The sequence below is a fragment of the Geotrypetes seraphini genome, chromosome 1 (genome assembly GCF_902459505.1).
Source record: "Geotrypetes seraphini chromosome 1, aGeoSer1.1, whole genome shotgun sequence".
Taxonomy (NCBI): domain Eukaryota; kingdom Metazoa; phylum Chordata; class Amphibia; order Gymnophiona; family Dermophiidae; genus Geotrypetes; species Geotrypetes seraphini.
Window position 1 is genome coordinate 225,739,779 of NC_047084.1, and position 23,879 is coordinate 225,763,657.

General features: G+C 41.2%; 1 protein-coding gene across 7 annotated transcripts in view; it reads left to right on the plus strand.

Annotated features, from left to right (window-relative positions):
* Positions 1 to 23,879, plus strand: part of RFC1 (replication factor C subunit 1) — a 363,193-nt gene that overhangs the window by 316,355 nt on the left and 22,959 nt on the right. For 6 of the 7 annotated variants that reach the window (XM_033947362.1, XM_033947360.1, XM_033947358.1 and 3 more), the window contains one exon: positions 16,945 to 17,090. In XM_033947362.1, coding sequence (XP_033803253.1) covers positions 16,945 to 17,090 — 146 coding nt within the window. Of the gene's footprint in view, positions 1 to 5,448; positions 5,519 to 16,944; positions 17,091 to 23,879 lie in introns of those variants that run through there. The other variant, XM_033947364.1, reaches the window with a different exon arrangement.

Below are 23,879 nucleotides of genomic sequence, written 5' to 3' on the forward strand. Positions count from 1 at the left end.
TTCATCAAGCCACTGTTTTTTGTCCTAGAATAGCTTTGTTGTCCCACAGCACTCTCTGCTGTTTGTTTTCTGATCATTGTGTATTGTGTTGCATTATTTGTGGGCAAACTGTCCATAGAATTCCTCTGTGTAGCCTTAAAGGGGGATTATTAAGTAAGGAAGAAGAAGCTGGATCTTATCTATAGCATGACAGAGCATGAATTTTGTGATGCAGATCAGTAGGAGCATTTTGTCATTGCATCATTCCAACTTCTTCTATTGGCATCTTTTACCCTGAAAATTGTATTATGGCTTCATCCTTCCAGTAGAAAGTACAGTTAATAAGAAGCCCATGTAGAGGAAGAGTATCTCTTCATGATGTACAGAACCACTGGCTGACATCTGCAGATGGGGAAGTAATCAGGGCTTAGAGAGAACTACTACATTTGATTACCTTTAAATTCTAAGATCACTGTGCAAGCTGGTCTTTGTAGTACTGAAGAGGAAGGCATAGGGTGTTGGGAGCAATATAGTTCTGTTAAGGAATTATATTCAGCCAGATATGATAGCCTTAAAGACTACACAGAGGACTTTAAAACAGTCTATGTTCCACAGGTAACCAGTGAATCTGATTAAGAATTGGGGAAACATGATCATTGACTGGTTTGCAGAATGCCATTCTAAATGCTAACAGATGGCAGCAGTTTTCTGAAGCCGGCAAATCATTTTTTAAAGGAAGCCAACATGCAAGCTGTTAAATTATTTGAAATGAGAAGTAATAAGGGAGTGAACAGAGTAGCTAAATCTTTGGAATCTTAAAGTCCATTGCAAATAATGCACATTGGTATAGGAGACCGTTACCATAGCTGCTACTTGAAATTCTTAAATAATATCCACATCTAATTATACAACTAAATATCAAATAGAATTGTTCAGTTAGAGGACGGGCCCTCCAACAACAGACATCTTTATTCAGCTGACCATTCTCCAGCTTACCCACAATTTGGTCTTTTCTGAATTCAGCTTCAAACAATAAGATTCCAACCACTCTGTCATAACTGCCTAACAAAGATTTAATTTCAATCTAGCAGCCTGTTGATCTCAACCCACTGTAATAAAGAGTGGTGGTTGCAGGTTCAATTCCCAGCCGCTTCTTGTGACTCTTGGCAAGTCACTTAACACTCCATAGCCCCAGTAACAAAATAAGTACCTGTCTAAAATTTTTAAATTGCTTTGTTTGTAAGCACAGAAAAGGTGGTATATCAAGTCCCATCCCCTTTATCAGCTTAAAAATGGCAGCTGACTTTGAAACATTTATTGAGTGATGCAAGCAGACTCTTATCCCACTGTCTTTCAACTCCTCCAGTCCCGACTCCTCCAGAACTTCCCAAAGGCTTAAACTAGCCTTCCCCTCTCCACGCGGCAAACTGGGAAAATCCCTTCTCTTCAAAATCACAGGTCTTTGGAACGACCTCACCACCCCGCTGCGGAACCTGAGCTCCCTTCAGTTATTCCGCAAACAACTGAAAACCTGGCTTTTCAGCAAATTGTAGCTCTATCCTTCCCCCCTTTCTCTCCCCCTTTCTCTCCCCCCTTCTACACATAAGTTCATGTAATCCTTTTTCTTCTTCTCTACCCACTATTTTAAGTTCTTGTAAACAGTATCGAGCTCCATTCTCATGGAGATGATGCGGTATATAAACTTAAGGTTTAGATTAGATTAGATTAACATTAGAAAAGCAGAGGAGAAAGAATTGAGTCCTTTAAAACACTACATAAAACATTTATTGGGGTGGACTTTACACTCCAGCCATTCACATGGTTTAGCAGCTATTCTTATCCTTACAAACGTAACAACAAAGGCTGGCAAATGGTATTGAATAGAGCGAACAGATCCAGGAGCACTATAGGTGAATCATAGGCCTGATTGATTGCTGTGTCAGCTGCATTTGCTATGGCTAAGAGGAATGATTCAGTTCCATAACCCTTATGAAAATCAAATTGGCAAGGATGAATCAGTTGTACTCCTTCAAAGAATTCAAGAAGCTAATCATAAAAGAACAGCACAGTACTCAAACTCTGCAGTTGATGTTTCTTTTGAATGCTGGCTGCAGCATTAAAAGATATAATCAGATATTCAGCACTGAATATCTGGCTATGGTACGGATCACCACAAATATCTGGATAATGGCAATATTCAGCTCCATTATTTGATTAACTTAGGTCACCTTTTTTCTTGTCCTAAGTTATCTGGATACTGTCACTAAATATACCAGTATCTGGATAAACTCCACTTCCAGACTACCTTGGCGCTGTCTTACAGATTTTCAATTACATTATCCAAATAACTGTACTGAAAATCCATGGATAGCCCTGCTCAGTGCTTCTTATTCAGTTCATAGGTGCTGCTACCTAGATAAAAGGAGCTTTGAATATTAGTCTTTAACTTCTTAATTCATTTATCTAAAAAGGGGGCATATATATATAGATTGATAAGCAGTTTAAGGCTTACTTTTTTCCCAAATAGTGATAACCACTGTTCTAGGGCAATAGGTGCGCCATTCTGAATGGACGGGTATTCTTCCCATACTCGAAAGCCATGCAGAAGGAATCCATTCCAGCTTTTCAACTCCTCCTTCTTCACCAGAGGGATCTATTGCCCCTTCAATTTTTCCTTCTGCACATGAGCCGGAAGGAGTCTTTCTTATCTGCTCTGTATATTTCTTTTTAAAATTTTTCACATTTTTTGGTGGCTTTCGGTGCTCAGAGCTCCCAATATTGTGAGGAAAGCTGTGCCTGCGTGGAGGAGAAGCAGACAGAGGTCTGCAGCTGACAGGCCAATCAATCTCTCTGTGGTACCTGCTAGCCAGCCTGTAGAAACTTTTGTGGAGCTTTGCTTACTGGGTCACAGGGGTTTGAGCGCAAGCTGTCAGTCATCTGTAGGGGGCTCAGTGGGGCTCTTCAGGGTGCCAGCTGCGTTCCACATCCCCCCCTTTCATGTGTGCAGGTCTGTGGGGATTTGAGGATTAGTCAGGCAGCCCGAAGATTTTAGTGTTGGAGGAACAGTCACATTGAGGTAGTGATTTCTTCTTCCAGATCCAGCTACTTTAAGAGCTGAAGCAGGCTGCAGCACATCTCCAGTACATGTTACAGCTGTGAGGAAAATCGGGGGAGGGGGGGCCTTTAAAATCTGTTCTTGGACAATAATCTCTGGAAGCTTCACCATAGGGTTTTGCATCTATTCTAGCCTTGGCTGCAGAACTTACAAATAAATCCATCCCTCTTTCCTAGGTCACCTCTATGCACACTCCCCTCCCAGTTTCTTCTGCTGGTGAATCTTTTTTTCTCAATTTCTAGTCTTTTATTTTGTTCTGTGCCACGGGTATTGCCCAAGTGCTGTGAATTCACTCTGGGAGAGTGATCCTTCGGCGGGAGATCACAGACTTTTACTTAAAACTTGTCTGCTTCTGGGGGGTGCCCTGTTAGCAGAACCTGCAGTAAGCCCCTCAGACAGCTTGCAGATCAGATCGGGTCTCCAGAAGAAGAATTTTTGAAAAGTAACTTACAAAATGAATGATTGATTGAAAGAATATATATATATGTACAGAGGTTTTTTCTGGACCAGTGATGATCCAAGAAAGAATACTATTTAAATTCTACTATATGTTATTTAAAACCTTAAACGGAGACAGCCCAACCTACCTGAACAACCACCTCAATCAGACATAGAAAAACACACATCCCATTCACACACCCCTCAATCAAAGAAGTAAAACAGAAAAAACTATACGATGGCCTCCTGGCCACTCCAGCAGCTATATTAGATAACCAAATCTCCAAACTACTGATAACGACACCAGTCTATAAGACGTTCAGAAAAGAAATAAAAACTACATTCTTCAAGAAATTCCTGAAACAGCCCTAACTTCAAACTTACCGTCCTTCCCCCCTCGCTCTTCCCGCCACACAGAAACTACATAACCTACTCTTATCTCTCTAGAAAGAACAAATGTTCTTCCATTGTAACCCTCCGTTTTTTATCTCTTTTGTAATCCGCCTTGAACTGCAAGGTAATGGCAGAATAGAAATCTATAATATAATGTAATGTAATGATACGAGAGGCTTAGGGTACTGTGCAGTTCCGGCCAATCGTGGATTAGGCCCGTTTTTCTCCATTTTTCATATTCACCATTATTATTTTGATTCTTTGTCTGTTGATTTACGATTGAGTGTGAGTGGGGTTTCTCTGTTAAACTAGCATACAGTACATTCTTTTTTTTGCAATTACATTTTCCAGAAGTATCTCAGAATTGCAGGCACTGTTGTGCAGAGAACCATTCCTCAGGATCACAGAAGCGGGAGAGACCTTGCGTATGGTTCCCTTTGCCTTATCGAAAGTCATCTTGGTGTTTCATGTCAACCCAGAAGTTAGACTACCAACATAGGTCTTAAAGGTTTTGGATGAACAGAAAGTTCTCTTGCATTATCTGGAGGCGACTAATGAGTTTTATCTTTTTGTGTTAACCAATCAAGCGAGACAAGGCAGACCTGCTTCCAAAGCCACCATCTCTAGATGGATTTGTAGAACGATATCCTCTGCATACATCGGTTGCAGTAAACAATTGCGTGTCTCCTTGAAGGTACATTTGACAAGAGGAGTGGCTTGGATGGAAACTCAAGCAATCTCACCTGAGGAGATTTGTAGATCAGCAGTCTGGTCTTCCCTTCATACCTTCATCAAATTCTACAGGGTGGACATAGCACATAGGAGAATTCTGCTTCCAGGTCCTCAGTACTACGAGCAGGCTCATCTATCCCACTCTAGAGTTTGGGGACTGCTTACGTATGTCATTATGGTTCAGCATACTAACCCTATTACACTAGAAAAAGAGATTAGATTCTTAGCTTGATAATATTTTTTCCAGCAAATAGAGATGGTATGCTGAACCCCCTGTCCTACAATTTATCTGATGTGCATGCTTTGTGACTCAAGCTTAATGCTCATCTCCATAGCTAAGATTTCACTGTCATTCAGAGTGACTCTTGGATTAGGAAGAAGCTGTATATAAGATTACAAGGGAGGAATGATTGAGCTCTATAAATGTTCAGGCTGTTTATGTTTTTTGCTTAACTTGTATTTTCTTGGATTCATTGTTCCTCTCAGAGGCTTGTTAATGTTTTCATTGCACTACTGTTTTTTCATTCATTGTTTTAACTTCATCTGAGCAGATCAGACACCTGGATTTGGGGAATTCTCCGTATCCCTCCTTTTCATGTCTTCTTCTTCTGTAGGTCTGTCACCAGCTTTGGTACAAACTGAAGGGGGCAGCAGAGACCATGGAGAAGGAGGAGGAGTTGAAAAGCTTTGATTGACATCTTCTACAGTATTCTCTCAAGCACAGCATTCCATCTCTATCAACTGGAAAAGATATTATCAAAGTAAGAACCTAATCTCTTTTTATTTCCCAGTGATATCGCATATAGAAGTTCTAAATGGCATTCTAAACCTTGCTGAAGATAATCTTGTTTATTTGCAGTTGTCAGAGGTAAATATCTAAATAGCTTATTCCTCTTACAAATAACTTATGACAACCTACCTGTCCAGCATGGAAATTCCCAGTATACCTTTCTCTCCCTATATAAAAAGATATGAGGGTTGATTCATAAGTCATGGCAACTATTTTTTTTCTCTCTTGAAAATGCGCCAACACTGGAAATTTAATATATATGTTTGAAAGTGTGTGACATGTACTTCTTTATGTTGCCACCAGATGAGAGATGAGTGCTGCAGTCTCTGGTAGGGGAGAAGCAAAAAACATGACATTAGAAATCATTGTTTTATTAACAAAAAAGTAAAAAATGTTAGCTGCTTCACTAAACCAAGCAGCTTGAGAGAGAGTATATTTAATAATAATAATAATTTTATTTTTTATATACCGCCATACCCGGTGAGTTCTAGGCGGTTTACATCAATTAGAATAGGATCTACTTTTTCAAGCAGATTTACAACAAATAAACAATTAAGTAACAAGTTAATTACATCGGTTTACATCAATTAGAATGGGATCTACGTTTTCAAGACGATTTACAAATAAAAGAACAATTAAGTAACAAGTAAATACCGAAATTGACAGAGGATGGAGGGAGGTTGTAGAAGAAAGGGAAGAGAGAAGCTATAAAGGGGGGTAGAGAGCTGGGGGGGAGGAGAAATGAGAGCGGGTGGGGCCGCTAGGGGTCTTATTTGGTGAATAGGTAAGTTTTGAGAGATTTTCTGAAGTCGAAGTAGGAGAGGGCCTCGAGTATCATTTAACTGTTAACATCCTTCAAAGTGTTGTCATGTAGCATTATAGTACTGTGCAATAGTTCTGGGCATTTCTCCTGTACTGCACGACACAGGTGGTACTGCAGAAATGACTTGTAATACTGTGCATACACAGTGTGTCCCTCACAAACTGAAAGATACACAAGACAACCTGGGAGAATAATACATTTGAAGGATGTTAATAGTTAAACAGTTTGTACTTTGTTGTTCATGTTATATATACACTGTATGCCATAATAAAACAATGATTTCAAATGTCATATTTTTTTTGCTTCTCACCTACCAGAGACCACTGTACTCTTCTCTCATCTGGTGGCAATATTAAGAAGTACATGTCACATGCTTTCAAACATATATATTAGATTTCCAGTGCTGGTACAATTATGAGAGAAAAAAATAATTAACAAATCACTGGAGGAATAAAGTTATATTCTGTGATGATAATCTATGACAATTTCATTGATCACAGCTCTTGTACAAAAACACTAAATAATATATAAATTTAAATTTAAATGTGAAGTGCTCAGACCTTATAACCAGTGTTTTAAGTGTAATCACCTAAACGAGGTTAACAAAGGGACCATCATTGCCTTCACTGTCCCTTGACCACCTAGAATTCGCCAAAAACTCTCAGCGTGAGTAATTTATATTGAGTGATGTACTTATCTCTGCCAGGTGGTAGTCGGTAATGTTAATCCTCGTTCAAACAAAACATGAAGAAAGTGATGTGCTTTTAAAAGATTTTTTCAATGTGTGCCTTTCACTTCATAGTCCCTGTCCCCCCGACCCAGGTTTCGTATCTTCGTCAGGGAGGGACATTGGTGCTAGAGAAAATCAATTAAAACAATAGTCAACTTTATTAAATCATCTGACTTTAAAAGATCTGAAATAGAATCTTGTAGATTACTCGTAATCTTACAATGAAAAGTATTATGTAAGCGTTATAAAGAAAATATCAATAGGTCTACATACCAGTTGTTGGCTCACTAAGAATAGACCAGACCTCAGAGGTGGGAAAACTAAGTTCCAGAGACCAGAATTTTGATTTTATAGGTAAAAACCGGAACTGTTGTATTGGACCCTACCGGAAATGAGATCAACAAGAAAATGGCATGACGCTCCCCATTACGTTATACTAAGAGCCAGTCTATCTCTGAATTTAAACCATCGGGGGTAAGTGTGTGCCAGTTGTAGATGAACCGCTGTTCCTTCTGAATGAGTAATTTGGAAAGATCACCTTGAAAGTGTTCTATATGTAATAACACCGTATATTGAAGATCTTCAAGCGAATGTGCTTCGCTCAACCAATGAGGAACTAAAGGGGCGGTGATACGTTTTGTACGAATGCTGCTCAAATGCTCTATAATACGAGTTTTAATTTTGCGGGACGTCTGTCCTATGTATATTTTTAAACAAGGACACTGAATGTAATAAATAACTCCTTTGGAGTCACATGTAGTATCAGTGTTTAATATAAACCTACGACCACCCGAAAAAGGGATTGTTAGTTGAGCAGTATTCATGATATGTTTACATACCTTACATTTACCACACGGTTGGTGAGATTTCTTCTGTGTAGTGGAAATGTCATAATTCTTGTGTTTTAATTTTTCGCCCAAATTAGGTCCTCTTGAAAATGCGAATTTAGGTTTTTGAGTAAGCGAAGGATGACTTTGAAGTATTGACCAATGTTTTAAAATAATATGCTTGATCGCATTACTACTACCGGTGTAAGGCATCACACATACCGTATCTGACTTAGATCTTTCACTATTAGTTGGTAACATCAACCAGGGACGGTGGCAATTCTTTGCCCTCTTCCATGCTCTTATTATTATTTTCCCAGGGTACCCACGATCCTTAAATTTCTCATATAACACTGTCGCTTGTTTATTGAAATCATCTTCATTTGAGCAAATTCTTCTTAAGCGTAAGAATTGGCCAACGGGTATGCCATTTCTCAAAGCTCTTGGATGAAAACTTCCATATTGTAACAACGAATTTCTATCTGACGATTTTTTGTATAGGGAGGTAGAAACCTGATTACCATGTTTAAGAACCATGATATCCAGAAATGATATCTGATGTTGATTATATTGGTATGTAAATGTAATATTCAGATCTTTATGATTAATATCTTCTAAAAAACTTTTCAATTCATCAATATTCCCTCCCCATACAAAAAACACGTCATCTACGAATCTTTTCCAACAGGAAACGTACTTGAAAAATGGAGATTTGTACACAAATGATTCCTCAAACTGAGTCATATATAGACAGGCCAGCGTGGGAGCTACTGTAGCTCCCATGGCAACTCCTGTCGTTTGATGAAATATCAAATTTTCAAACATAAAGTAATTGTTGCCTATAACTGTGGTAACCAGTTTCTTCAGCATAGTTCTTTTCCCATCAGTTATGTCTAATTTAAGTAAGTAGGATTCTACTAGTGTAACAGCCGCCTGTTGTGGTATATTAGTGTACAAAGCCACAACATCGGCTGTTACTAGGAAAAACTGCTCATTTGATATTTGCTGTGCAATTTGATTTATAATTTGTAAAAAATGAGAAGAATCCTTGATATATGATTCAGCTTGAGGAACAAATGATTTCAAATAACTATCAAGGTATTGAGATATTGGTTCTAATACCGAACCAATGCCCACTACAATGGGCCGACCTGGTGGCTTAATTAAGGTTTTATGAATTTTTGGTATGAAATAGATTGTGGGTACTCTGGGGAAATCTTTTGTAAGAAACTTACATTCTTTAGATGTGATAATTTGCTCGTCCCTGGCAGCATGTAGGATCTCATCGATTTTCTGTTTGATCTCATTGGTTGGGTCATATGGTATCAAAGCATAATATGTGGTACAAGAGCTGTGATCAATGAAATTGTCATAGAAAAAAATAATTACCATGATTTATGAATCAGCCTTCATATATTAAACCCTTCCTTTGCAACATTACTCTTATACATAGTAATAAAATAAAACTCAAACAAAACAGGTTAAAGAAATTCACATTTCTCAAATCATTTGATGCATACAGATATCGCTCTATCACATAAATTCCTATCTTGGCTTCTTCTACAAATGATGCTTCTACTTTAAATTATAAGGCACACTCATAGTGCATGAAGGGCTAAGGGGATGCACTACAGTCAGCCAGACTTTTAAAGGACCGATGGTCAGCTAATGATGATATCATAGACCTAGGAGTTTGCAGAGAATTCTAAAGAAGTACAAAAACAGTTCATTTTCTTGTTGCTACTTTTAAAAAATATACAGGCAGTCCCCGAGTTACAGATGCCTGACTTATGTACGACTCAAACTTAAGAAAGCGGTTGCAGCTTCATTTGATTTCATTGAGCACTATTTCCAGTGGCATAGACTTCTACACTTCTGTAGCAGATTCAGGAATGATGCATATCCATATTAAGAACAGTGTGTGGTTGTGTATGCTATACATTAGAGGGAACACTGGTAGTGACAGTTGACCCTTTTTTCAGCTGGGGGCAGAGGTAAGCAGCAAGAATATTAAAATCTACAAGTTGTGAGTCACATACAAATCCGATTTAAGAACAGCTTTAAAAACGTAATTCATTCTTAACTCGGGGACTGCCTGTATATATTTGCCAGGTTGACTGCTAAGAATAAAAAATAAGTGAACAACACAAAAATATATGGAGGCCTCTAAAGCATTCCTGTAATAATTCCTATAACATAATAATTCTTTTATTTCAACATGGGCCACTTTAGCATAAGAAGAACATTTTACATTGGGTAAAAAGCATCAGTTAGAAACTTCTATTGCTGGAAAACTCATTATGCTAGGAAAAGTAGCCATGTGCTTTCCATGTGCATTTTGATTGGGTTTCTGTAAACATAGTCATTGTTGCAAATGAAGCCCATTGGACCTACCCAGTCTACTTCATTGTCCCCTCGTATGTTTCTTTAGCTAAAGATATCTTCCAGCTGTTAGCTATATAAGCATAATTGGCTGCATTTCTCTCTTTCTATCCATTATCCTTCATTATTCTTATTGCTAGCTAGAGTGTTAAGGACTTTTCCCAGCTATCATTTGCACAGTGAATTGCCTGAAAGAAGCCATTCCTCCTTTTTGTCCTTAGCTAGGACATGTAGCTGTCAACTTTCTGCCAATGCATGTGGACCTGCCATTCCTCTCAGTTATATCTGAGAATTTGCCAAAGCCTGCTGCCACTGCATGTTTGTTGACCATACCACAGCTGTGCCGCTGAGCACTGTGCAAGTTGTCTTCTCCTTTAGATGACCATAAATGGTTGCAGAGATGAAGCGCGAAAGTACAGGCTGGTAAGTCTCACTTCAGTTATTGGAAAAATAATGGAAGCATTGCTGAATTTTTTAGACTCTAATGGATTACAAGATCTGAGGCAACTAAATGTAAATTGTGCCAAATGAATCTGATTGAATTATTTGACTCTGGACCAGAGAATTCAATTGTGGATGTGTGCTTGATGTAATTTTACTTAGATTTCAGCAAAGCCTTTGACACAGTTCCTCATAAAAGGCTTTTGAATAAATTTGACAGGCTGAAGTTAGGACCCAAAGTGATGAACTGGATTAGAAACTAGTTGCTGGACAGACGCAAGAGGGTAGTGATTATTGGAATTCGCTCGGAGGAGGGAAAAGTGAGTAGTAGAATGCCTCAAGGATCGGTGCTAGGGCCGATTCTATTCAATATGATTGTGAGCGACATTGCCGAAGGGTTACCGGGTGAGGTTTGCCTTTTTGCGGACAATACCAAGATTTCTAACAGAGTGGATATGCTGAAGGGAGTGGAAAACATGAAAAATAATCTGCAAAAGTTAGAACAGTAGTCTAACATCTGGCAACTAAAATTCAATGCAAAGAAGTGCAGAGTGATGCATTTGGGGAGTAAAAATCCAAGGGAGCAATATCTGTTGGGAGATGAGAGGCTAATGTGTACGGATGAGAAAAAGGACCTTGGGATGATAGTGTCTGAAGATCTAAAAGTGATAAAACAGTGTGATAAGATAGTAGCTGTAGCCAGAAGGATGCTAGGCTGTAAAGAAAGAGGAGTAATCAGCAGAAAAAAGGCTAGCTGCGGGTAACCGCCACCGTGTCATTCTCTAGTCTGTATCCAGTATATGGCAATTCGGTATAGGATGGTCTAGGGAGGACATTGATGGGATCTCCAGTAACTTGGAACACGAGGATGTTGCTGGGCAGACTTTATGGTATGTAGCCACAAATGACAAGATGGTTGGATGGGCTAGAGTTAGCTTCAACGGCAACTCCAGTACTTGGAACCTAAGGACAGTACCAGGTGGACTTTATGGTCTATGGCTCAGAAAGAAAGAGGACAATTTAATTTATTCATGAATTTATAATGCATGTAACTAATGGGCAGGTCTTTATCTGCTGTCATTTACCATACACCTAATGTGTGTTGGGCAAGTTACTGTATAAAAAAATAATATATATATTACAGGTACAGTCCATTCTCATTATTCACAGTAGCATGGTTCCCTAAAATGTTTGTAAACTGCAAAATTTCGAATAATGAAACGCTGAGTCTGGGAAAATAGAGGTTAGGCTCTAGCAGTACATGTTATGCCTCAAAACCATGGAAAGTGAGTAATGGATCCTATTGGGAAAATAGGGTTAGGTTCCTGCATGGGACAGCACTTGGAGTACCAGTAGATGCTTTTAATTAGCTCTCAGAGAGCGTGAACTCGAAGGCCTTGAGCATGCGCAGATGGTCAAGGCCCAACAAACAAGAAGACGCAGCTCTTCGAGCATCGGCACCGGCATGTCCTGTGCGTTGGTGCTGGTGCCAGATGAGGGTAAGCAGTGTGTTCGGGTAAGTGCTGGGGGATGCCAGATTGCGGCCGGGGGGGGGGGGGGTGCGACGCGAGCGGGGGAGATGCCGGATCGTGGAGGGGGGGATGGCAGATCACGTGGGGGGGGTCTTCGTGAGCGGGGGGAGCAGTGCCCGTTCTCATGGGGGGGGGGTAGAACAGCACCGCTGGCCTCGGGGGGTGGGGGGGGGTGGGAACGTATCAAGCGAATTTCCCTTAGTTCCTATGGGGAAACTCGCTTTGATATACGAGTATTTTGGTTTATGAGCATGCTTCTGGAACGAATTATGCTCGTAAACCAAGGTACCACTGTAATATGTTATTTTTAGTTTCTTTTTAATTCTTGGACATAAACAGTTGTTTTGACATTACATAAAATTAATTATAGCAATTGGAGATCCATTCATTATAAAAGAAAACATCAATTAAGGAAAAAAAAGCCAAGAAAATAGCTAGCATATGAGCAGTGCAGAAATCAAACATTATCTATATTCAGCAGTGTGACAGCACCAAGCAAAGCCTTCTTGTGTCAATGCCACAAAGAATCAAAACTTGTTCAGTTTTTGAAGTGTCTTTTAGAAATAGTTCCATTAGCAGCTTTCTCACATCAAAGTACTTTTTGAAGTATAACACCTGGTTTTGTTTTTAAAATATTTATTCATTTCATATCTTAAAATCAAGTACAGTAAATGATGTTTAACAATTGAACATTTAAAAACACTTGAATTCTTACACTTGAATTTGATCGTATCATCCTAAAATATTGTACCCCCCTCATTATATATATATAATATATATATATATATATATAATGATCTATTTCTTTAATAATCAAATTTACCCTCCCTCATATGTCATATATTATAACAACTGTTAATGCTTTAACTAAAGCAGTTCCTATTACAACAAAGGAACAATTACATTTCATAATGTTTATTTATCTATTTAATTTTCTATACCATTCTCCCAGGGAAGCTCAGAATGGTTTACATGAATTTATTCAGGTACTCAAGCATGTTTCCCTGTCTGTCCCGGTAGGCTCATAATCTATCTAATGTACCTGGGGCAATGGGGGGATTAAGTGACATGCCCAGGGTCACAAGGAGAAGCTTGGGTTTGAACCCACAATCTCAGGGTGCTGAGGCTGTAGCTTTAACCACTGTGCCACACTCTGTCATTCTGCATCTTCTTGGAGTCATATTGTCTGCTCATGCTGAAAAGCCTTTCAACAGGAACACTTGAAGGCAAACCCATGTTATACTTCAATAACTGTCTTGATACAAGGAAACTGGGATACACTGATTACTTTACGAGAATTGTCATTTAGAAATAAGTCCCAATTCAGCAGCAACATTACTACTAAGAACATAAGAATAGCCTTACTGGGTCTGACCAATGGTCCATCAAGCCCAGTAGCCCATTCTCACGTTGGCCAATCTAGGTCCCCAGTGCCCAGCGAAAACCCAAGGAGTCAAAAATAAAGAAAAGGGCAAATAACCACCAAAGCACTAATGTTGAGTGACCAAAAAAGTATATAGAAACTATTATAAAAGTCACTCAATGTCGGTTCCCTGAAGCAGACCTGAGACGTGTCACGTGGAACCAGTGAATTTAGAAAGCTAAGTTTTCTTCATCTTACAGTCATCAATATAAGATGTTAAGCTTATTGCCCGTTTGGCTCTTATAAATTCAATAATGACTATTATCATCATTTTGACACTGTATTGAACAATGCTATGATTGGGTGTTGAGGCGGCACATTTACCTTCATGTCTCTGAGCATAAGTTTCAATAACAGTTGAATAATATTTGATGGATTTTTTTTTTTTGTAAAGACACATAGAGTGACTTTTATAATAGTTGCTAAAACCCAAGGAGTAGCAACATTCCAAGCTACCGATCCAGGACAAGCAGTGGCTTTCCCCATGTCTTTCTCAATAACAGTACTATTACTACTACTGTTACTATTAATTATTTCTAGAGTGCTATGAGCTCACAATCTAATCAATCAAGATAGACAAACAGGATACCAGGGTAGGGGTTACAGCTAGTGGGGATGGTTAAACTGCAGTCCCTTAACAACCCGCGTCTACACCCCTGACGGATGGATCTCAAAGACACTAAAACTCGCATGCCACTGCAAATATAACCAAAATTACTACATTCTCTAACAACAAAGATGCTCTCACCTGCTAAGAAAAGCTATGTTACCTCCATGTTATATCTACACTGAAAATGCTGCAATTTAATCAACCCTACATCCACTAAAATGCATTTTTAATTCTGTAATGTTTACACTGTAAATGCTGTAATCTAAACTTCCTTTGTCTATACTGTAAATACTGTAGAGTCTGTATTAAAGTTTGTATTCCTCACCAGAGTTTGTCCTACACATCTATGAATGTACTCTTGTAACCCTTTCTGAGCTCCTTTGGGAGGACGGGCTAAATAAATAGTGTGGTGAGTAGGGGTATGAGTTGAAGGCTATCTCAAAAAGGTAGGTTTTCAGCCTACTTTTGAACAAGGGAAGGAGTGTAATATAAAGACTCGGGTAATTTATTCCAGGCATACGGGACAGCGAGATGAAAGGAATGAAGTCTGGAATTGGCAGTGGAGGAGAGAGGTTCAGAGGAGGCATATAAGGAGAGGGGAGATACTGAGGAGCTGAAGAATGAACACTTGTAAGTTAATAATAGAAGTTTGAACTGTATGCAAAGGAGGATAGGGAGTCAGTGAAGTGATCTCAGGAGAGGGGTAAGGTAAGTGTAGTGTGGTTGGCAGAAGTAAGTCTTGCAGCAGAGTTATTGTAGGAGGGAGAGGCGGTTCAGTGGGGCAGCTGTTAGAAGTAAACTGCAGTAATCTAAGCATGAGGTTGCGAGAGTGTGGATAAGGGCCTGGCTAGTGTGATCAGAGAGGAAGGGCTGAATTTTGGTGACGATGCAGAGACAGAAGTGACAGGCTTTAGCAGATTGCTGGATGTGTATAGAAAATGAGAGGTCAGAGTCAAAGACAACTCCAAGGTCACAAGTAAAGGAGACAAGAATGGTAACAATATTATTTACAGAGACAGAGAATGGAGGGAAAGGACTGGAGGGATTAGGAGGAAAGAAGAGCAGCTCAGTCTTGGACATGTTTAGTTTCATGTGGTACAGTATATCAAGGGAATGTCCAGATTTTATTTTAAATAATCAGTTCTTGAAAACCTGACGCCTCAGCCCCACCACTCCACCGCAATGTTCAATTCAAAAAAGCGGGAGATTTACTGTGAGAGCTTCATCATTGGCTGTCGGGTTTGAAACAGTTTATATTCATCTATTTTTTAGTTTTTTTATTTTTTTATTTTTATTCGGTTTAAAGAACTTATTAAAGAATAAATATTATAAGACTCTTCAATTCTTAGTTTTCATAATATAAATTGTAAAAGTTGTTTATATACTCATCTCAGCATAAACCCAGGGAGTCAGACCCGACATGTTTCACACGAATGTGTTTTATCAAGGGTCTCCCAAGGGCGCCGCTGTCATCCGACTCCACATTATTCATGAGAAAAGATCTGGTTCCAGTCACTATTCAAAGTTAAGTTTTCTTTCATCATTATAAACCTCATGAAAGCATTTATATGTTCAGCATAGCTTTTTGGCTAGCGCATTAATAAGTACTTTAAATTAATAATCTTTTTTTGAACACTGCAATGATTGGTAGGTGAGGCCGAGTAATCAGCCTTCATGTCTCTGAGCAGAGTTCTAAACATAAAATAAGTTTTCTAAGTGTATTGATGAATCAGTGGTGACTTTATTTTTAGTTCATTGTGCTCAGCTTTGTGGCTTACCAGATACAACTTGCACCTAATATACATATTATAATAATAATAATAACTTTATTTTTCTATACCGCCATAATCTTGCAACTTCTAGGTGGTTCACAATGAAGAATAGCTGTACAATCAGCGAATTACAGTAAATTAAATAGATAGGAGGTCACTGAGCGGTCAGTGATTACAGGTGCAAGGTGGTTAGAAGCAAAAGTAAACATAAGTTGCAGTATAAGAATTAACTATTAAACATAATATATTGAAAATGGTCGGACACCAGCGAGTATCTGGATAACCATTGTGGAGAGGAGGAAATTTTTTTTTTTTAAATACAAACAAAGAATGTAGGATACCTAGTATGAAGAAGAAATTTGGGGTAAGCTGTGGGAGTTTTTTGCTAACTAAATAAAAAAATTGACATAAACGAAGCCCTTAAATGTTGAAGACTCAGCCATCTTTATCACCTCCTACTTCACTCTTGTTTCACTCAAAAGGAAGTTTACCTGAACTGGAAGCAGCCAAATAATGAATGGGTTTAGTGATACAGAGATCGGATGGTAACTATATAAAGTAACTAGACATTACAGTTACTCATTACTTTTAAAAGTAATATATTACTGTCCAACACTGTACCTAATGCAATATGTATATCCCCCATTTCTTTGACTCCCATCTCTCCTCTACCTCTTGCTCCTACCACTATCTCATGTATCTTTTCTAAGCATGATCAAATTATTTCATAACCCTGGTTGCCAACACCTCTAAAGCAAAGGTTATTTTATGCATCTAGCACTCTTGTTCAGTGAAAGATATTTCTATATTTTTGCTGAGCCTTCATTTCTTCAGCTTTATGTTATGCTGTGTTCTTGATTTTGTTGTGTGTGTGTGTGTGGTTTTTCTTAATGAAAAATGTAACATCTTTTACCATTATTGAAGCCTGCTAAATTTTGTGGGTTTTTTTACCCTTAGGCCATTTATGCAAGTGTTATCCCTGGAGAACTGATGAGAGGTTACATGTCTCTGTTTCCTAATTTCCCAAGCTGGCTGGGCAAATATTCATCCACAGGAAAGCATGATCGGATTCTTCAGGAGCTGTCCATGCACGTGTGCCTGAGGTAGGTGATAGGCAGCCAACAAGGAGAAACTGCCATCTGTTATGGTATAAACTGAGACCATGCAGCCTAAATGCACATTATGGTTATTCTGTGTTGTCATTTGAATGTTTTTAGGAGATTAAAATTTAAATGGTTGTTAAGCTAATGCCATAATGGACAAGTTGCTTAAATGCTATCAATCTTATGGGTCCCATGCCATTATAGAAAGCAATTTGAAGATACAGAAGGCCTTGGCTAGCAGTATGAAGAGCTCTTATTTCTTGGACTTCTGCTAGTGTGGCAGATAGCAATGCCTTAGCCAATACAGTGGACCACTGAAAAATTAATGACTCTTTACCAGAAGCTTTAAAACTACCAGTATGATGCAGAGATTTGCTACAAAGCCTAGTTTGCATTGGCTTTACTGAAGATATTTTGGATTTATTACTGTCACATATCATAAAATTTATGAATTTTAATGTACTTAAAGGGTTGTCTTATGTACAGGGTGCCAAATGTAATAGTTTTATAAAATAAATTTGATTAACTATAAAAGCGAAGTTACTTACTTGTAGGAGGTGTTCTCTGAGGTCAGCAGGCCAGATATTCTCACAGCTGGGTGATTTCATCCAACAGAGCCTGGTGCAAATGCTTACTAACAAGATGTTAGAAATTTGTAGCATTGCCACACCACGCATGCGCCTTTCCGCCTGATCTGCAAGCAGTCTTATATCTCAAATAATACAACTCCAAGAGGAGATGAGAGGCTATGTGAGAATACAGGTAACTAACTACACTTTCTCCAAGGACAAGCAGGCCTTTGTATCACTTAGCTAGGAATCCCTAGCTACAAGGTTCACCAAAAACAACTAGAACAATAGGGATTCAAAATATTGAGACTTGAAGCTGATTAACCTGAAACTAGCTTGGAACAGAATAAAAATGGGCCTAGAGGGTAGAGTTAGATTCTAGACACTGAACATATTCTTCAGGACTGTCTGACTGAACCAGCAGTCATGATGGGAGTTCTGCTCAAGGCAGTAGTAGTGAGATGTGAATGTGTGGACAGATGACCAGATTGCAGCTTTACAAATCTCTATGGAAGTTGATCTCAAGTGGGCCACCGATGTTACAATGACTTTGACATTATGAGCCTTGACATGACCCTTTAGGGTGAGCCCAGCCTATCTGCTAGCCAGTTAGAAATTGTGCATTTGCTGATGGCTGTCCCCATCCAGTTAGCATCAAAAGAAACAAAAAGCTGGGTGGACTGTCTATGGGCTTTAGTCTGTCCCAGATAGAAGACTAAGGCTTGCTTACAGTCTTGAGCTACACTCTCGCCAGGATGAGCATGTGGCTTTGGTAAAAATGTTAACAGAACTCCAACATGACCTTAGGAAGGAACTTATTGATGTGTGCAAAGAGCTACTCTACTGTTGTATGAACTTGTGAGTAGTCAATATCTTCTTGCGAGAACTCTTGTAGGAAGCTTCATTCTTTTTGCTCCTACTCCCTTACCTCTGGGCTATCCCTCAACTTCTCAGTTGTCTTCCTACAAGCAAGACAGTAGGAGCTTGTCTTTTCTGCTTGTGTTTCTTTTCATTTTCAATTCAGTTTTTTCCCCCGCTAGCTGTTTATGATGCTTCTCAGTGCTGCAGAGGATCCCCTTTGTGGGACAGCTCTGGTTGTGGCACAGCACAGACTCTGAGGTTGAAAATCTGCTTCCAAGGGGCAGACTGCTTGGCAGTGCATCCACTTGGATGACCTGCATGGACAATTTTGAGGGCTCAGGGACTATTCCCTTGGGAGCACAGCTTGCCCCAGGTTTGCCCGCAGTGGGTTTGAGAGCAAGCTGCATGGCTTTGTGGCAATTTTTATCCAGGATTGGGGCCAACTATTTTTCTCCCTCCTGTTTTGTGTATGCAGGTTCCGGTGGGGGTAGAGCTCTCCAGCCAATGTTTCGGGTCTGGGAAGCAGTCAGAAGACACAAGCAGTCCATGCTTATTGAGGCAGAGGTGCTCCCTATAAGCTATTTGCAGCTTCTACACTTGCAGCACACAGCATAGCACAGTGAGTAACAGGCTGACAGCCTGATAGACCAAATTGGGGGAGTCTTTAAAATTGGATTTTCTTCACTTCTGGGGTTAGAGTTAGGTTCCCCCACCTAAAATCCTAAAATTGCAATTTTTTTTAATTGTTCAGTGCAGCTCCCCTGGGCTACTTATGGCATTAAAATCACTGCTGCAGTGGTCATCTTAGATTTCCCGATTTGAAAACAAAAGCCTCTATCTGCCTCAAAACAAGTTGTTTTTGCTTAAAAACAAGTGGAATGGACCCCTTAGGTCAAGATAACATGGATTCATGCCAAATTTGTGATGGATGGCCATCTGAAGAGCATCCGTGTTCTACGTGCTGCATAGCACATCAGGAGGGGGAGGGGTGACGGTAGCTACTGGCTTAGCTTCCTATGGTCCCTTAGGGGATGTCAGTACCCAGTTGGTCAAAGGATCATGGAAAAAAGTACAAATTTAAGCCGGAGAGCAGTGCAAGTGCATTCCTGGCGAAATGCAGCCGTGACATAGCTGGAAACCTACCATTTGAAGTATCTGATTTGAAAGATTGTATTATAATGGGGGTTACTTCAGCTTGCAGGTTAATGAGATCTAAGCTCTAGTAAATGTTTCATCTGTAAAGTGGTTCTGCACATCCATCTAAAATTTCTTCCTAAGATAATATTGGATAGTCATTTTAAACAGTCAAATTTCCTGTTAACCCTTTTTATCCCAGGACAAGCAGGCAGCATATTCTTGACTGATGGGTGACGGCACCGACGGAGCCCCGGTACGGACAATTTTAGAGTGATTGCACTCTAAGAACTTGGAAAGTTCTAGTAGGCTGCACCGCGCACGCGCGAGTGCCTTCCCGCCCGACAGAGGCGCGCGGTCCCCAGTTTCTTAGTTTCCGCGGAGCTAAGAAGTCGCATTTTTCAACGACTGTTGAAATTTTTTCTTATACGCCTTCCCGCTCGCGAAAACTTTTTGGGAGTTTTTTCCCTTCTTTCTTTTCTTTTTCTAAAAAAAAAAACAAAAAAAAAAACGAGAGTTTATTTCTTTATTTTTTTCTTCATTTCGGTTTTGCCCCGGCGGGGCCTACTGCCACCATCGAGGCCTCGGCCTTCGATTTGGCAGAAGCCGTTTTCACTTTCATGCCCCCCCAGCCAGGGTTTAAAAAGTGCCAGCGGTGTGCACGGCCTATATCCCTCACGGACTCGCACGACTGGTGCTTACAGTGCCTGGGTCCTGAGCATCAGGCTTCCACCTGCACCCGCTGTGCTACGTTAAAAAAACGTACATTAAAAAATCGCCAGATACAACAGCGATTACTCTTCGGTGCCGATATGTCCGATCCTGCGGCATTGACACCGGCATCGGCCCCATCACAGTCGGCACCTACTTCGTCGACACCGCGCAATTCCGCAACATCCAGGTAAGCCGGCTAAGAAGCCTTCCCCGCTGGAGCGTCCTCCGGTCTCGATTACAGCGAGCCCAGTCCTGCCGACCGTGAGGCGCCCGTGGAAGCGCTCCGCCCCTATCAAGGTGAGTCCCTCGACCTCGGGCTCCTCATCTTCGGGGCGTCGAGCAGCACCGCAGGTACCGCAAAAGAAAAAGGCGGTACCGGTGCCCTCTTTGGATGAGCGCATTGCAGCCGTCCTACAAACGCAGCTCAAGGAGCAGTTACAACAACTCCTTCCTGCTCTATTGGCACCGAACCTTCCGGTCCCGGTCCGGTCTGAGCCGCCGGTACCGGCAGTGGAGCAACCTTTATTGTCTGCGTCCACTGTCTCGGTACCGGTTCACTCGGCCTCATCGATATCGATGCCAGTTCTTGCACCGGAACTGAGAGCCCAGCATCAGTCGGTGCAGACTTCGGCACCGCTGCAGTCGGTAACATCTCCCGGTACCATATCTATGAGGTCGGGTAAGTCGGCACGCAAATCCCGACACCTAGAACCCTCTACTCCGGAGTCTCGAGACCGTAGCTCCCATATTAGGGACCCTGATCTGTGGGGTGACTCCGAAGAGCCTTTTCTTTCTGAGGGTGAGTGTTCCTCGGATGAGGATGATCCTGCTGCTCCAGATCTATCCTCAAAACAGGATTCTACATCTTTCACTTCCTTCCTGAAAGAGATGTGTGAATCTCTTTCCATTCCTTTGGAGGCTGAGTCTAAAAAATCCAAGACCTTCCTTGATGCCCTTGACTTCGATCAGCCTCCAAAGGAATTTTTGAAACTCCCTCTTCATGACATCCTGAGGGAAACTTTCTATAAGAACCTAGAGACTCCTTTGACCATCCCAGGAGCTCCCCGTAAATTAGATTCATTATATAAAATAATCCCTATTCCTGGTTTCGATAAGCCACAGCTTCCACATGAATCTCTGCTTGTGGAATCTACACTTAAGAAGTCCACGGCAGCCAGTGTATATGCTTCTGTCCCTCCTGGCAGAGAGGGCAAAGCCATAGACAAATTCGGTAAGAGGTTATACCAGAATGCAATGTTACCTAATAGATCTGGTAATTATGCTTTTCACTTTTCTTTTTATCTCAAGCATCTCCTTACCACCATGGCTTCCTTTGAAAGGTACCTTCCTCAGCGGAAACGACAGGCTTTCCACCACTGCTCGTCTTTTCTTTTCCAATTCCGTAAATTTATGGTAAGATCAATTTATGACACGTTTGAGCTTACCACTAGAGCCACGGCCATGTCTGTGGCCATGCGCCGCCTTGCCTGGCTTAGAGTATCCGAGCTTGAAGTCAACCATCAAGATCGGTTGGCTAATGCCCCATGCCTAGGGGATGAGCTCTTTGGGGAATCCATGGACTCGACCACCCAAAACTCTCCGCCCATGAGACTCGCTGGGACACTCTGCTCAAAACGAAAAAGAAAGCTCCGCCGGCACGACCTTTCAGACAGCAGTCGGCCTATCAACGCCGTTATGTGGCTCGTCCATTGCCATCAGCTCCCCAGCAACCTAGGCGTCAATGTCAGCAACAACGACAGACTCCTAGGCCACAGCAACAGCAACCTGTGAAGCCACCTCCACAGCAAAAATCTACGCAGCCCTTTTGACTTGATTCTCCAGGGCATAGCCAGCATCCAAACATCTACCCACCTACCTCAACCTATAGGTGGCCGTCTCACTTTTTTCCTCAGCCGGTGGGAAGTTATCACTTCGGACCAATGGGTCGTCAACATCATCCACCACGGCTACTCTCTCAACTTTCAGACCCTGCCTGCCCAAAGTCTACCAAGAGAGTCTGCTTCGAACACTCCTCAGTCTTCCCTCCTTCTCCAGGAGGTTCAATCCCTCCTCCTTTTGAACGCCATAGAGGAAGTTCCTCTAGATCAAAAGGGACAGGGATTCTACTCCCGTTACTTTTTAGTCCCCAAAAAAACAGATCTCAGACCAATTCTAGATCTTCGCGATCTCAACAAATGCTTAGTCAAAGAAAAATTCAAGATGCTTTCTTTAGCCACTCTCTACCCTCTTCTCAATCAAGACGACTGGCTATGCTCCCTCGATCTCAAAGAGGCATACACTCACATACCGGTCAATCTGACCTCCAGACAGTACCTCCGTTTCATGATCAATCACTGTCATTACCAATACAAGGTGCTGCCCTTCGGCCTTGCCTCCTCTCCAAGAGTGTTCACCAAATGTCTGATTGTGGTGGCGGCCTTTTTACGCTCTCACCACCTTCAAGTCTTTCCTTACCTGGACGATTGGTTGATAAAGGCCAATTCATCTCAGACAGTACTCCTGGCCACCAACCAGACCATCCTGTTTCTCCAACTTCTGGGGTTCGAGATCAATCTACCCAAATCTCATCTCATCCCCACTCAGAGACTTCAATTCATTGGAGCGGTGTTAGACACAGTCCTCATGAGAGCGTTCCTGCCGTCCAACCATCTTCAAACTCTTCAGTCTCTATGTCAGCAGGTGCTTCCACAACGTTCCATCTCTGCCAAGCAAATGATGATACTCTTGGGTCACATGGCCTCCACAGTTCATGTCACACCCTTCGCACGTCTTCACCTGCGCACTCCTCAATGGACCCTAGCTACCCAGTGGTCCCAAGCGACGGATCCCTGCTCACGACACATATCTGTGACATCGTCTCTTCGTCAGTCTCTACAATGGTGGTTGATATCCTCAAATCTCTCCAGAGGTCTTCTGTTCCATCTACCTCCTCATCAACTTGTCATCACCACCGACGCCTCCCCTTATGCCTGGGGAGCTCATTTGAACGAATTCCAAACTCAAGGACTTTGGACAGCCCAGGAAATGAAGCATCACATCAATTTCCTGGAACTCAGAGCGATGTTTTATGCCCTCAAGGCCTTCCAACATCTTCTCTTTCCTCAAGTCCTCCTGCTGTGCACAGACAATCAAGTTGCGATGTACTACATCAACAAGCAGGGGGGGACAGGCTCTTGCCTCTTGTGCCAGGAAGCCCAGAAGATTTGGGCTTGGGCCACAGATCACCAACTTTTTCTGAAAGCTATCTACATTCAGGGAGACAGAATTCTTTAGCAGACAAGCTCAGCAGAATTCTTCAGCCTCACGAGTGGACACTCGATCCTTTAACTCTACAGTCCATCTTCACTCAGTGGGGCACTCCTCAGATAGACCTCTTTGCAGCTCCTCACAATCACCAGCTGCCCCTATTCTGCTCCAGACTCTACTCTCCTCACCGTCTGGCAGCGGATGCATTTCTCCTCAATTAGTCCAATCTGTTCCTGTATGCTTT